The following is a 13,049-nucleotide window of genomic DNA, read 5'->3' on the forward strand; positions in this document are numbered from 1 at the left end:
TATATATATAATGCTTCCTCACAAATACGATTTTGTCGTCCGCCAACGTTGTGTTTTTATTTACGCTTTTTGTCTTGTTATTGCTATACGGAATCCTAATGGTAAATAGTATTATTGCACACATCAGCATTTTAAAGAGTTTCATTTCAAATTCCAATGAGATTTTCAACGTCAAAAAGAATTATGACAAAAATATTTCGCAGCTGGATAAATAACGCAATTAATACATTGCTAATTAAAATTAAGAATTAAAGTTAAATGCAGGTGAAATATTGAGATAATATCGAATATTTAATAATTCCGAAATATCTTTTTTACGATTTAACACGGAGAAAACGACGGTAAACATTTATAGTCTTGAAGTTGTATAAAATAGTGCAGTGGTGCATCTTGAAATTCTCCTGGTCTTTTGTGAGAATTAACAAAGTTAATGTAGAATAAAAATTTTGACTCGGCTGTATACAAATTCATCAGTCAATTTTTCCAAATCATTCTCTTCGTGAAGTTCCGGTAAATTTTTTTAATTTTCCATTATCTCTCGTACACACGTAAATTTTTGACGGTTTTTTGATCGCATCGATCAGGATGCCACATACGTTATCATAGAAAATCGCCTCACTTTATCCCGCGCATCGTCTGTCCGCCGTGTTAAGAACGGGAGAAAAAGTGCGGTGCTCCAAGGTCTACCGCATTTTCTCATCGCGCTCTGACGCCTCCGTTTAACATCGATCCACAAAAATCGACGGCCGCGGCGTCCGCTCCCGCGAGCCTCGCTGGCGATGCCTATCGCCGTCGCCTCGCCATCGATTCAAGCTGAGAACGAGGCGAAACAACTTCGAGGAAATTGTTTCTACGCGGCGCGTCGCGTGCTTCTTTATTGAAAACTATCAGCAGCAGGATGGGTGTGAGGGGCGCGAGAAGAGGGGTCCGGAAGGTGAGAAATCAGGTGTGAGAAAGAGAAAGACAGAGGAAAAAAGAAAGAAAAAGAAAGAGGTGCGACGGACGTTTACGGGCCCGTAGATGAAACGGGCCTTAATCACCGTAGTGCCCGCTGGATATCGGCTGCTGCTGAGGTAGGAGAGATGGGCAAAAAGCGAGAGAGAAAGCAAAGGAGAACACGACGCGCCAAAAGGTCCGGGAGAGGGACGAAAAGAAAAAAAGCAGCTTGGTCTCGCACTTAGCATAATGTTCACCGCGCCTGTCATTACCCCCGACACCGCTAACATGCCAACCCAACACCCTCCGAGGTCCTCTTACCCGGTAGACACGCGAGGACGTGCCAACAGACGTTAGTTACCTTCGCACCACGGAGGAGAGACGACGAGGAGAGGTATGGACAACGCACTCGCCCAGAATATTGATCGAGTGCGATTTAACTTAAATTAACGCGACGCAACTTTTATTTATTTTCTCCCTTCTCTCTTTTTCTCTCGCGTTCCCACGTCCTCATCGTTGCGTCTTATTTCAGCGGCAGAAGGCCGTGTACGGTAGCGGCGGCGGCGTCGTCGCCGGGGAAAAACACGTTGACGCGTTCGCGAGATACCTCTGCAGACATCGATACGAGATAGATCTTGAGGTGTATCGAGAGCGGACGCGGTACTGATTAACTGGCCGATGTAGACAGAGTAATTTTCGTGAAATTAATTGTTTTAGAATACAAATATATTGGATATTTAATGGCTTGAATATTTAATGGTGGGTTGCGAGATTAACTGTCATTTTTGTTTATCTTGTTTAATATGTCCGTGAAAGAATCTATAATCGAAGTCGAACGACATGATTTACCAGGAGAAGTTCCTTCTCAAAGCTTATTACAATCTTTTTTCGGAGATTCCTTTTTTCCTCTAAGATACGCCACGCGATACACCTCGTTGTATTCTCATGCACTTCGAGAAACAAAGTTTGTTTTGTTATCCTATTATACCGATCTAAAAGAAAGGAGTAGGCGTGTTTCTCGAATTCTCTTTAACGACGAGATTAACCCTACCGGCGCTTGGTACAACTCGTAAATCGCTCGTCTCGCGTATTAGGTGTGCAAAGCAGAGGAAGAATCGATTTATGGTCGCGTCAGTATATAAATTCGTCCCCGCGGATACATCTTTGTCACGTAAACCGCCGGTGTTTTCTGTATCAGCGATTCTCTCTCGAACGAGTTCTGCGATTCTTCTCCGAAAATAAAGAATTATGGAATTTTTGCGTGGTGAGGCTCATTCTACGCGATAATTTTTAAATAATTGTTCTCCTGTTTTTTTTTATCTAGTTATCGTACAAATTGTTTATTCTTCTCTCAACTTCTTAGGGGCGAGATACAACTCGCGCACGCGATTCACCGAGCGATTTTTGCGGAAACTCGCAGGATAAGCTATCGCGGTCAGCACGAAGAAGACGCTATTACAAATGCAGGCCATTGTAGATGCCTTTTTATCGCAATGAAACGTGATTTATTTGTAGGGGCAGTCTTGCGAAAGGACACCTGATCCACGCGAAAGGGTATCTGGTTACAATGGCACTTATGGAAATGCATCGAATGACAAATATAGCTTGTCGGGGAGGGCGATTCCGCGACGGCCGTAGATATTTACAACTGCTTATAAAAATCGCGAAAAGAAATCTGAAGCCGCGTAATATGTATATTTTTAGAAAATAATAAATCTCACCGAGTGAGTGCGCATGATTACGAACAAAGTATCGGATTGAGGATGGTCGAAGGAAACATTGCAGAATCTATAATTTCAAGAGTTACCATCGTTCTTTCCTGATATTTTAATAATCGTGTCATAAAATTTAAAACACATATTAAACTAACAAAAACGCTTCTTCTCAAAACTTTAGATTTGCACTGTGAGAAAAAAATATCTAAGAAATATAACATTTATTCGATGGATAATCACATATTTACTTGTGCTGATAAAACATTTTTCAAACGAGAAAATATATATGTTTTTTTAATATTAACCTTTATATGACAGCAATTGTTTATTTCATTTAAACAAAAGAATTTAGATTTAAGTAAATATGTCATTAGTACTCACCGAAAAAATATTTTTTACTTTTTACATGTTTTTCTCTCAGTGTGTACGAGTTACCGTGTATCTATTATCGTTGAACTAATGTTAAATTTGCAATTCAGGAAAAGACGTACGTTGTACCGTTTCGGTATCAATGAGAACTTGATTCTAACATCGACTTCTTCTCCGTTAGGAATCCGATTCGCGCGCATACACCCGCTTGGCCGTCGCTGCAACTTGGAGAAACTGCGGTCGATCTCGACGTTTGAATTGGCATTTGTGCAACGGATGGTTATGGAAATACGAATGATAAGGGTGTAACCGCCGTTTAAGAGATCATCTCATACGGAAGCTCGAGTCGCTGCGGCGGCCAACAATGCGCCATTACTCGCGAATAAATAAAAATCACAATCTCATGCGTGGCGAGGTAGCCACTTCTCGCAAGTGTAACGATAATTTAAGGCGAGGGACGAGAAGGCTGGATGACTCCTTGGCGCATAACGGCAATGTGTTCCCGGTGATTTGATGCTTCCTGGCTGAACGATTCAATCTGGCCGGATGAGGTCGCAAATTCACGTCGTTACGCGGGCCTCGCGAGAGCGTATCGTTTGGCGCTTAACCGCGGCTTACGCGGCAATGTGTTGCGCCGACTGCATGTACCTAAGTAAAGGCGAATTCACACTTTGTGTTTTGATTATCACGATCCGCAAATGTCGTCGAAGGGCGAACGGTCGCGAAAAATCTCTACAGTCTTATTTCCTCGCGTCTGGGTATTAAATTTCCATCTCAGAAATACACAACGCAGTATAATGTATTGAGCAACTAATAATAATCCTGTGATACTCTCCTTCTTAAATAAAATAACTTCTTTATATTACATCCTCCACGTAGATAGCATCGGAGAGAGAGAGAGAAAGAAAACCTAGAGAATATTATTTATATATCCAAATAAGAAACGCGGTTGGTGCGGTAATTAAATCGAATAAAGTTCACTCAGTCGTAACGAGCCGCGTAAATTCGCCTTAAGCAAAACTTGTGGCAAGGAAGATTCCTGCCGACAAAGTGGGCGTACGGGCACCCACGACGACGAGGAGCCAACAAAAAGGCATTGGGAAGTGGAAATTCGAGAAGCTCCGCCAGCGGCCTATTCTCTCTTTCTCTCGCTCTCTCACTCTTCACTTTCCACCCCTGAGGTATTCTTCATCGTTTAGTAAAACAAGAACAATAGCGTCGAGCGCGAACGGCACCCGTGGAAGCTCACTTGTAATTTAATCTCTCTTTAAATTACAGACAGTGAGGACGCTCGCCGGCGACACACCGTCGCACAGCAACGCGACTCGAATTGCATCGCTCGACAAATATATGCGCTGCGGTCGCACCGCTTTGTTTCGCAATTTTCGCGTACGCCTTTTATAGTCATCGTTTTCTCGCCATTCACTTTGCCCGCCCTGTCCTACAGCGTTATCATTAGCTACTTTCCGTTGATTTAGTACCGAACGCGGTTTCTTTAATCTTCAGACAGGATGCGACTCCGCGGGCAAAGAAATTATGAAATAATGTCTGTCAAATTTCTCAGCGTCTTACAAACATTACTAAAAGGCTAATTGTTTTTGTTGTAACTGCTAAAAGTCAAGTGAAATACATTCACTGTTATATACAATTTATTAATTAAAATTAAAAGCGCACATTTGTTCAAATAGTTCAGAAAGTTTAGATAATTCGAATGTGCGCGTGAATCTCTCGAGCATTCTGTAAAGAATTATTCTCACAGACTGCATTCCACCGCATCGATTGACTAGTTTTCTTTCATTAATATATACGACAACGATTGAGATAATAATATTATCTCAATAATTACTATAACAAAATATATACAAAATGGTACGGGACTTTTCTATTTAACAAATTCTATCTGCATACGATCATTTAAATTTATACACTCTACATAATTAATGAATATGCGAAACAATATTTTTTGTGTGTTGTGTCTTCACAAACTTTTATGTATTTTCTTCATTATGGTGTCGGAAATATACATATTTATATAAATAAGAATGTCTGACACGCGTATCAACACTCGTGTACAAGTAAGAGTTCATGAAATTGAACAAAACAGTCCTCTACCATTTTGTAAATAACCATGATAATTATTTCTTTACCTTGATCCACAATATGAATCTTATTACTGCCACAATAGACGACAGCAGGAGAGGAATCTGAACAATTCGATCGCGAATGAAACAAGTTGCGTGTTGTTTGCGTCTCTCAATTGTCACAACATTCGGCTCGTCCAAATGGGCAATGAGAGAACGGCACATGCCAAAGAGATCACTTTTTATTTCACGTCGATACGTTCGACCAATTCGCGAGTTATAGTCATTTAACCCTAGAAGGACCAAGGTAGCCAATTTGGCTCCTCGCAAAATTCAAACAGCTATAAGCTTGCAGTAAGCTTTTTTTCAATTTCTCTATGCTATAGCTATGCAATAAGCTTTTTTTCAATTTCTCTTCCATGTGATAACCTCTTGTGACTTTTCATTATAATCTTAATTTTGGTAAATAAAAAATTTAATTACACAAGATGCTGTGTTGAATTTTTTAATTGTCTACCTGGAAGGACCGTTGGAGCCAATTTAGCTCCTTTATTTCCAATATTGCATTCACATATGTTTTACAATTTTATTAACAAGTTTTATGACTTTAAACAGATATATATATAAAAATATTTATTTATCTAGTTGAAATCATAAAACTTGTTAATAAAATCGTAAAACATATGTGAATGCAATATCGGAAATAAGGGAGCCGAATTGGCTCCAACTGTCCTTCCAGGTAGACAATTAAATAAAAATTCAACACACCATCTTGTGTAATTAAATTTTTTATTTACCAAAATTAAGATTATGATGAAAAATCACAAGAAATCATCACATGGAAGAGAAACTGAAAAAAGTTATAGCTGTTTGAATTTTGCGAGGAGCCAAATTGGCTATCTTGGTCCTTCTAGTGTTAAAATCGATGTCAGATTTCAGCTCGGCCTTGACATTAGATCAAGCGGGCCTCATGCTGTCGCGCCGGCGTCTGCTGCCAAACTATCTTTTTCTCTAAAGTGAGGTGAACGACCGCGAGCCTGCAGCGAGCACGTGCGCAGAAGCATGTGCACAGGAGCACGTGTACCGCGCTTATCTGGGGCGCGGAGTGGGGGTAGCGAGCCGCCGTGCGCGGCGCAAGGTGACTTCCAGCTGTGGAATGCGGTCTTTCACGCGTCGCGTCGCCGCTTATTCACAGCTTGCCGCAGCTATAGCGCCGAGTTTTATCTAAAACGCGGATCGGTACAAACGCTAATAACTCCACTTGTAGACGTCCTAGCGACTTGAAACAAAAACCATTGAAAAGGGGAAATTATCGCGCTTCGGATGGATGTGAAATTCGACGAAATAAAAATCAGATAGTGTAGCGTGTAAGTACGAAAAATACTGATTTTCATGTTTGCCTTTAAGTGAATGTTAAAGAGGGAAATCTTGACTCGAATTTGTAACGCGACAAGCATCAGCTTTATGTCTATAACGAATATAAAGTACAATTTAGAAGAGAAGCAAAATTATAATAAAAAGAACTTTCCATCTACAACTTTCCAACTGTGAATATTTTTTATGTCACGCCGAAGTTTAAAGAACTAATGCATTTCGGTAATAATAACGGTAGCTATCAGATGTATCGTTTTAATAGCACATCCTAGCTGCCATATCTGTGACTTAGCTTTTGCAGCTAATCCTTTGTATGCGAATACCGTTTGCTCTTTTATTCTCTGTCGCGAGATATTAAATATATTAAAATATGCTAGATATTGAAAGAAAAACGCGGGCAAATAATTATTATTTATCGCGGTAAGATATCGCTGAAAGATCGAGCGCGATTAAATGATTTAAAGGCGTTTGGGGCAGCAAATTGCGTTTGAATTAAATTAAGTAGAAAGCGTGTACACTAAACCACTGTAGCATTGGTTCAATGTAAATTAGTATCAGCTCGACCGTTCTCGTAACGTGCTTCAGAGCTGGAAAACAACCTACGTAAAGTCACTACGCGATATGTACCTTGTCGTGATATTCGTATGATTAGGTAATCTCTCTAATGTTTTAATTTATAACTCTCTAGTACGTTCGATCGAATTGAAACTAATACACGGGCCAAGACGAATCGTAAAAAAAGTAAAAGGATACGTTGATTAAGAAACTTTATCAGGTAAATATACATTACGGTTATATACACACTGAGAAAAAACACCTAAAAATTTAAAAAAATATGTCAATGGGTACTAATAACATATTTACGTAAATTTAAATTCTTTTATTTAAACAGAACAAGCTTTCAATTCTTTTATTTAAACATTCATGAAAAGCATTTTTATGTGAAAAGCTAAAGTTTTAAATATATTTTTTATTTGAAAAATGTTTTTCTTAGTGTAAAAAATTATATAAAAAAAATATATATATTAATATAAATAAATATGTTGTTAGTACCCATACCGAATAAATATTTTTTTTTTCACTGCGCTATTTTATACTATTCGAAAGAAATATAGAGAATAATTTATCTCTACTAATTTTTATTTATTTTATCTAATAAATTTCTATGGAATAGCTCAGTCAACATACATTAATCCAAAGTCAACAGACATTAATTTCAAGAACTTTATAAAATTCAACGTGTGTATGTATATATATGTGTATGTATATATATATATATATGTATGCCACGTAGGGGAAATATTGTATGACTGCAATAACAAGTAACTGTAATGTCGAACCCATCGTCGAAATAAAGAGAGAACGCGGCGCGATATAAATATAAACTGCGCATAATGTCGGCGTAGATTTATATGTTCGAATTTTTCATCCTCTAACACGGCACGTGCACCGTACACGCGTGTGTCCAAGAGAAATTCGCGCGCTATCATGCTCGTTGACGTGTTGATTGATAAAGGGCATAAAGTATCTACGTTCCTTTTCCGATGCCTTATCGGGGAAGTTATGTAACGAGACTTCCCAAACCACGAGATGCGCGAAAGTGTAATAATTTACACCTAAGTACTTCGCCGCAATTCTGAAGAGACCGTTTCCACACTTGCGTATTTCAAATATTTTATTATCTGCGCTATCATCGATAGTGGCGAGGATTTCCATTAAAAGTACCGTTCGTTTTTGCAGAGAGACGATGATTTACATAAAGCGGTGAAGCTGACGACGAGGGAGCGGAGGTTCATAAAGTTTGCATCAGTAACATACGATGGCCAACTCTATATGACCCCGCAGGATTTTCTCGACAGCGTCATTGATCCCGAACCTCGACGTACGTAATGTATTTAATTAGTACACGATTCGTTTCTCCCAACGAAATTTCTCTCAGTAATCGGTTGTAGCAATCAAGTTGATTATTCATTTCGTTTTATCGCAGCAAATTCCAACTTTTATTATCTAGCTCGATTAAAAATTCCCGACTTTAGTGCCGGTATTTACTTTATTTTATCGGAATTACGACTTTAGTGCCGATATTTGCTTTATTTTATCGGAATTACAAAAGAAAAATTTTATTTGTGTCTCATCAGATATGTTTTTGTCACTTTTTAAATACATATCTTTCCCGGAGAATAAATCTACAATAATAACATATCATAATCGCTACATCTCGATTAATATTTCATGACAAAATATAGATATTTCCAATGATATTTCCAGCGAGACTGAAGAGACGCGTGCTGTCCGACGTGGAACTCGAAGTGATGCGAAACTCTAATCCTTCACTACGTCATGGAAGCACGCATATGTTTCGGAATTTACGAGATAAAGGCAAGTAAACTTATATTTTTTATATAGAAAATGAAAAAAAGTCTCTTTTGTCTCATTTCTCTTGTACCAAAAGCTTTTTTAATCTGCCGAAGTTTCTATCGCTTTAAATTAAACATCTAACGAGAATTCATGGTTTTAAGTGCACGTTCGTACGATCTAACTGCAGTCACGATGTTCGAAAATAAAGATAAACGAAGCAGGCAGTATCTCGCGTGATCAGCGCGCTTTTAATAATACCACTTTGTATATACGCGCTTAACTCTCTTAGAGCGACGTTACACGCGGGATAAGACCACCACCGTAACGCTAGTCACGACAAAATTCACGATTGTGGGGTGCCGTAAATCTGCGTGCCGACCTAAGTACTGCCTCGTTTGCACCTCGGAGCTTTCTACCGAAATATGCGATTCGACGAGAAAAATTACGAGACGCGCGATAATAGACGCCGGCGACGATAACGCGACTATCGATCTGCAATCGACCTGCGGCCGCAACCTGTACTTACGACGCATACTTATTCGACATGAGTTCTCGCCACCCACGCGCACCGTTCGCCGCGGTCGCGACAGGATCGTATCATTAGTTTAATGGCGGCTGCACTTCGGCGCGTTTCTTCCTGGCTTTTTACGCGTGCACCGCACGTTTGTCGCGCTAATGGAAATGCAAATAATCAGCATACGGGAAGGTGGAGTGCCGATGAGAGGGGAACGAGAAGGGACCAGCCAGTTTCACACCTCCCTTTAATAATAACGAGTTTCTTGTCTCTGTCGCGGGAGCTTTCTCCTCCTTTTTTTTCTTTCTATCTCTCTCCCTTTTAGTATGTGTGCGAGTCGCAGTTTCACGAGCGGATAAACGAGTCTGAGGACCGCTTTTAAGGACACTTTCAATATACAGTGGGCCGTTACAATTAAGGACAACTTGGAAAGGTTGCGAGAGCTATCGGTGGCGAGCTACCGCGCGAGAACGGCGTCTCGTAGTCGTGTTAGCGATACATTGGGGTGTCCATTCGGGTGGTCACGACCATAATGTTTAGACGCGGCACTTCCTTATTGTCCCGACAACACGTGCTACTTTCCGCGACTTTACGATAGTTATTTGCCTCCTTCCACCACTTCGAGATAGACGCCGTCGAGATATCGCGACTTGCTTTTACACGCGAGTGCCGTGCGCGAATCACAGCTTCCTAAACGTTTCGAGTTAAACGGACAACCAATCTCCGCGTGGATTATTATTCGAAATCCGGTCAACACGCACTGCGTTGGAGCTAACATTGCCGTTAGATAACTTTTAAAACATGTATTCAGAAGTGGCGTAACAGGATAAATTAAAATAAATTGAAACGAGGTAAAAAAGAAGTTAAATTAGATTAAAAACTCTTTTAATTGCTGTTAATTTCGAAAATTGATGTCTGTATATTCAGCGGCGTTAGATGTAGAGGAGTTTAAGTTAAGTACGACGCTAAAACATAAGTAATATTAAATTATATATTTAAATGCTTGTGTATGCGTATATCTGTAATCACAGTTTTTGCTTTACGTCATTATTAGCTTTACGCGTTAACAATGAATGTTTGATTAAACGACGACGAGATTGACAGAAATACCGCGCATATATAAAATATCATACATATATCCTAATTAAATCGACTTTGTCGGCTACTTTCTTTACTCTCTTTTAGACCTCGACTTTCTTTGCTTTTGGAAATGTGAGGGAATTTTATAGGGTGCCTACGATTTGTAAAGTAGTCCTTTTGTGTTGCGTACAAGCTAAGACTGCCGCCGCAAGGGAGTACGTTTAAGATCAGAATTTAGGTGCGTCCGCGGGTCTCACTTTTGCTATTAAATTCTAAGTTATTGATCCTTCCCGAAGGCGATGGCATTCTCAAAAAAAATACCTGGGACCATGTGAGGCGTGTCTAACGCGTGTTCGACGCTACTCTAAGGCATCGTAAACGCCTGATTACTGCATGTCCACACAGATCACGCTCAAATGCGGATTAACGGGGAAATCAAGAATGAATTCGACGGAATCACGAGACTTTACGAGATGCAAAGACAGAGAATCGCGTAATATATAACAACCTGTCTAAATTCCTATAGTATCTCGCTTTATTACTGCGGGGAAAGTATTTGACCGCCGAATCAAACGTGAAATTTGAATTTAAGACCGATGCTAAATATATACTACTTGAATGAAGAGATTTACATAATACCGTATTTTGCAGTCGCGTAAAATATAAAATTTCCGGACACGATAATGTATGTGCGCTTAGAGTTCACACAATTAGCGTAATTTTTAAAGAAAATTAAAGCTGATTTATTCCTATTTGTCATTCATAATTTGTTGATTTAGAAATTATTACTGTACGATTAACTTTTTTCTTCTAATGAATTCTACTATTAGGAATATACTAAGGAGAATATACTAATTTTCTAGAATCTATTAAATCATGTTTTTTTCTACTTTCAGGAATAATTTCCTACACGGAGTACTTGTTTCTACTATCTATCCTGACGAGTAAGTATCCCGCCGGTATCTTTGAATATATTTACCGGGAAAATTATGACATAAATGCAGAAAACGCCTAAATGAAGCACAATAATCGCTCCGTTCGTCACAAACTATACGTTGTCGGAGAAAAATCGGGCAATAAAATGCTACGTTCGTCTTGTTCACGTGAAAGCAATGACCATTATCCGCTCACTCGGGAAGCCGTAATACATACTGAGCATCCAATTTATTTGATGTGCACGGCGCAAATTATTATGTGACAATTTTAATGGCACGCGGAACATATGTATTAAACGCGCTACATTTTTACGTAAATGTGCGTCCGGGCACAACATTATTCAGAATATGCGTCACAAGTCTACAGGGTGTTCTTAGCTGTTCTTTCCTGCTTTCTTTTATCCATAGAAAATACAATAGAATATCTATATCAGATATATCTTTCCTTGCAACTTCAAAATATTTGATTGGCATATTTTTATGATTAACTCTCTCGTGCGAAGATTCTGTTAAAATAAAGTTCATTTGTAATTAAAGCTGTTAACATATCACAAAATCTTCATCAAGCGTAGATTATTCTATCTTTAATCTATTTGAACTTATAAATTAATCTTTTGTATCTTTAGAGAACTTATAGAGATATTTATTTGAATTAATCTGTTGTACCTTTATTAGAGAACAACCATTTCGTATTTGAATCTAAATAATCCGTAGGGAAAACTCAATACGATATATCTGAAACATTCTGTATACGTGCGCTCATAATTCGTATCCAAAAGCAAAGTTGACGTTTGAACGTAAAAATCACCCGTAACAAAAATGCATCGTTAATGTCGAGCATTGAAATATAATGCCGCTGTAAATTCATGGTGATAATTGATTCCGTTGCAGAACCGAAAACTGGTTTCCAAATCGCCTTCAATATGTTCGACACTGATGGGAACGAGCGAGTCGACAAAACCGAGTTTCTCGTGGTAAGATCGTCGCGAGATGCGCGCACGCGTGTTTTCGCGGCTGCAGTGAGTGCAAATGCATGTAAAACAATAGCTATTAGTAAAAGTCGATTTTTCTTCTATGTGTTTTGCAATTAGGAGACAGAACGATATTAGAAAACTCTTATTCTTAGATGAAATATGAATGCTCTAATGAATATTTTTCGATAACAAGACGCAAGATGGGATATGTCATCGCAATGGAACGTCCTTCAATAAGTTGCAGCTTCTAATACGAATCAGGCGGAGCACTCGTGAAATACGCACTCCTACTAGCGAGGATGAATTTTGACTACACTTTTACACACTCTCTGAAACATGTTTATACTAACTAACTAGCAATTGGCATGAAATAGTTTTTATCGTTCTCGCAGATTCGTCGTTTACTCGGCGGCAGCCTGAAAGAACGGGATCTCGACGAGCCGACGAAACGTGCAGTGAGTTTTCAGAAAATCTATCATCTATCAGGGTGATGTTGGAAAATTATCGATTGATCGAATGTCCGAAAAATCGATTGTTATGTCAACTATTATATCATTTTTGATTAACGACTGTGTAATATCTTTTTACATTTACAACTATGTTATTACATTCAATTACATGTAAATCACGTATTCTGAATTATTTTCAAGAGCGAAGGTATTTCTCGTTACATATATATATATATATATATATATATATATATATATATATAT

At 38.8% G+C, this 13,049-nt stretch overlaps 1 protein-coding gene across 3 annotated transcripts in view; it reads left to right on the top strand.

Moving 5' to 3' along the window:
* The window catches only part of LOC116845484 (calcium uptake protein 3, mitochondrial), a 32,402-nt gene that overhangs the window by 15,906 nt on the left and 3,447 nt on the right, over window positions 1-13,049 (top strand). For 2 of the 3 annotated variants that reach the window (XM_032818229.1, XM_032818231.1), the window contains exons 2-5: window positions 8,216-8,357; window positions 8,744-8,854; window positions 11,324-11,371; window positions 12,254-12,336. In XM_032818229.1, coding sequence (XP_032674120.1) covers window positions 8,216-8,357; window positions 8,744-8,854; window positions 11,324-11,371; window positions 12,254-12,336 — 384 coding nt within the window. Of the gene's footprint in view, window positions 1-8,215; window positions 8,358-8,743; window positions 8,855-11,323; window positions 11,372-12,253; window positions 12,337-12,728; window positions 12,792-13,049 lie in introns of all 3 variants that reach the window. The other variant, XM_032818228.1, reaches the window with a different exon arrangement.

The sequence above is a fragment of the Odontomachus brunneus genome, unplaced genomic scaffold (assembly GCF_010583005.1).
Source record: "Odontomachus brunneus isolate Ranch 3 - 2012 unplaced genomic scaffold, Obru_v1 Obru_scaffold_052, whole genome shotgun sequence".
Lineage (NCBI taxonomy): Eukaryota > Metazoa > Arthropoda > Insecta > Hymenoptera > Formicidae > Odontomachus > Odontomachus brunneus.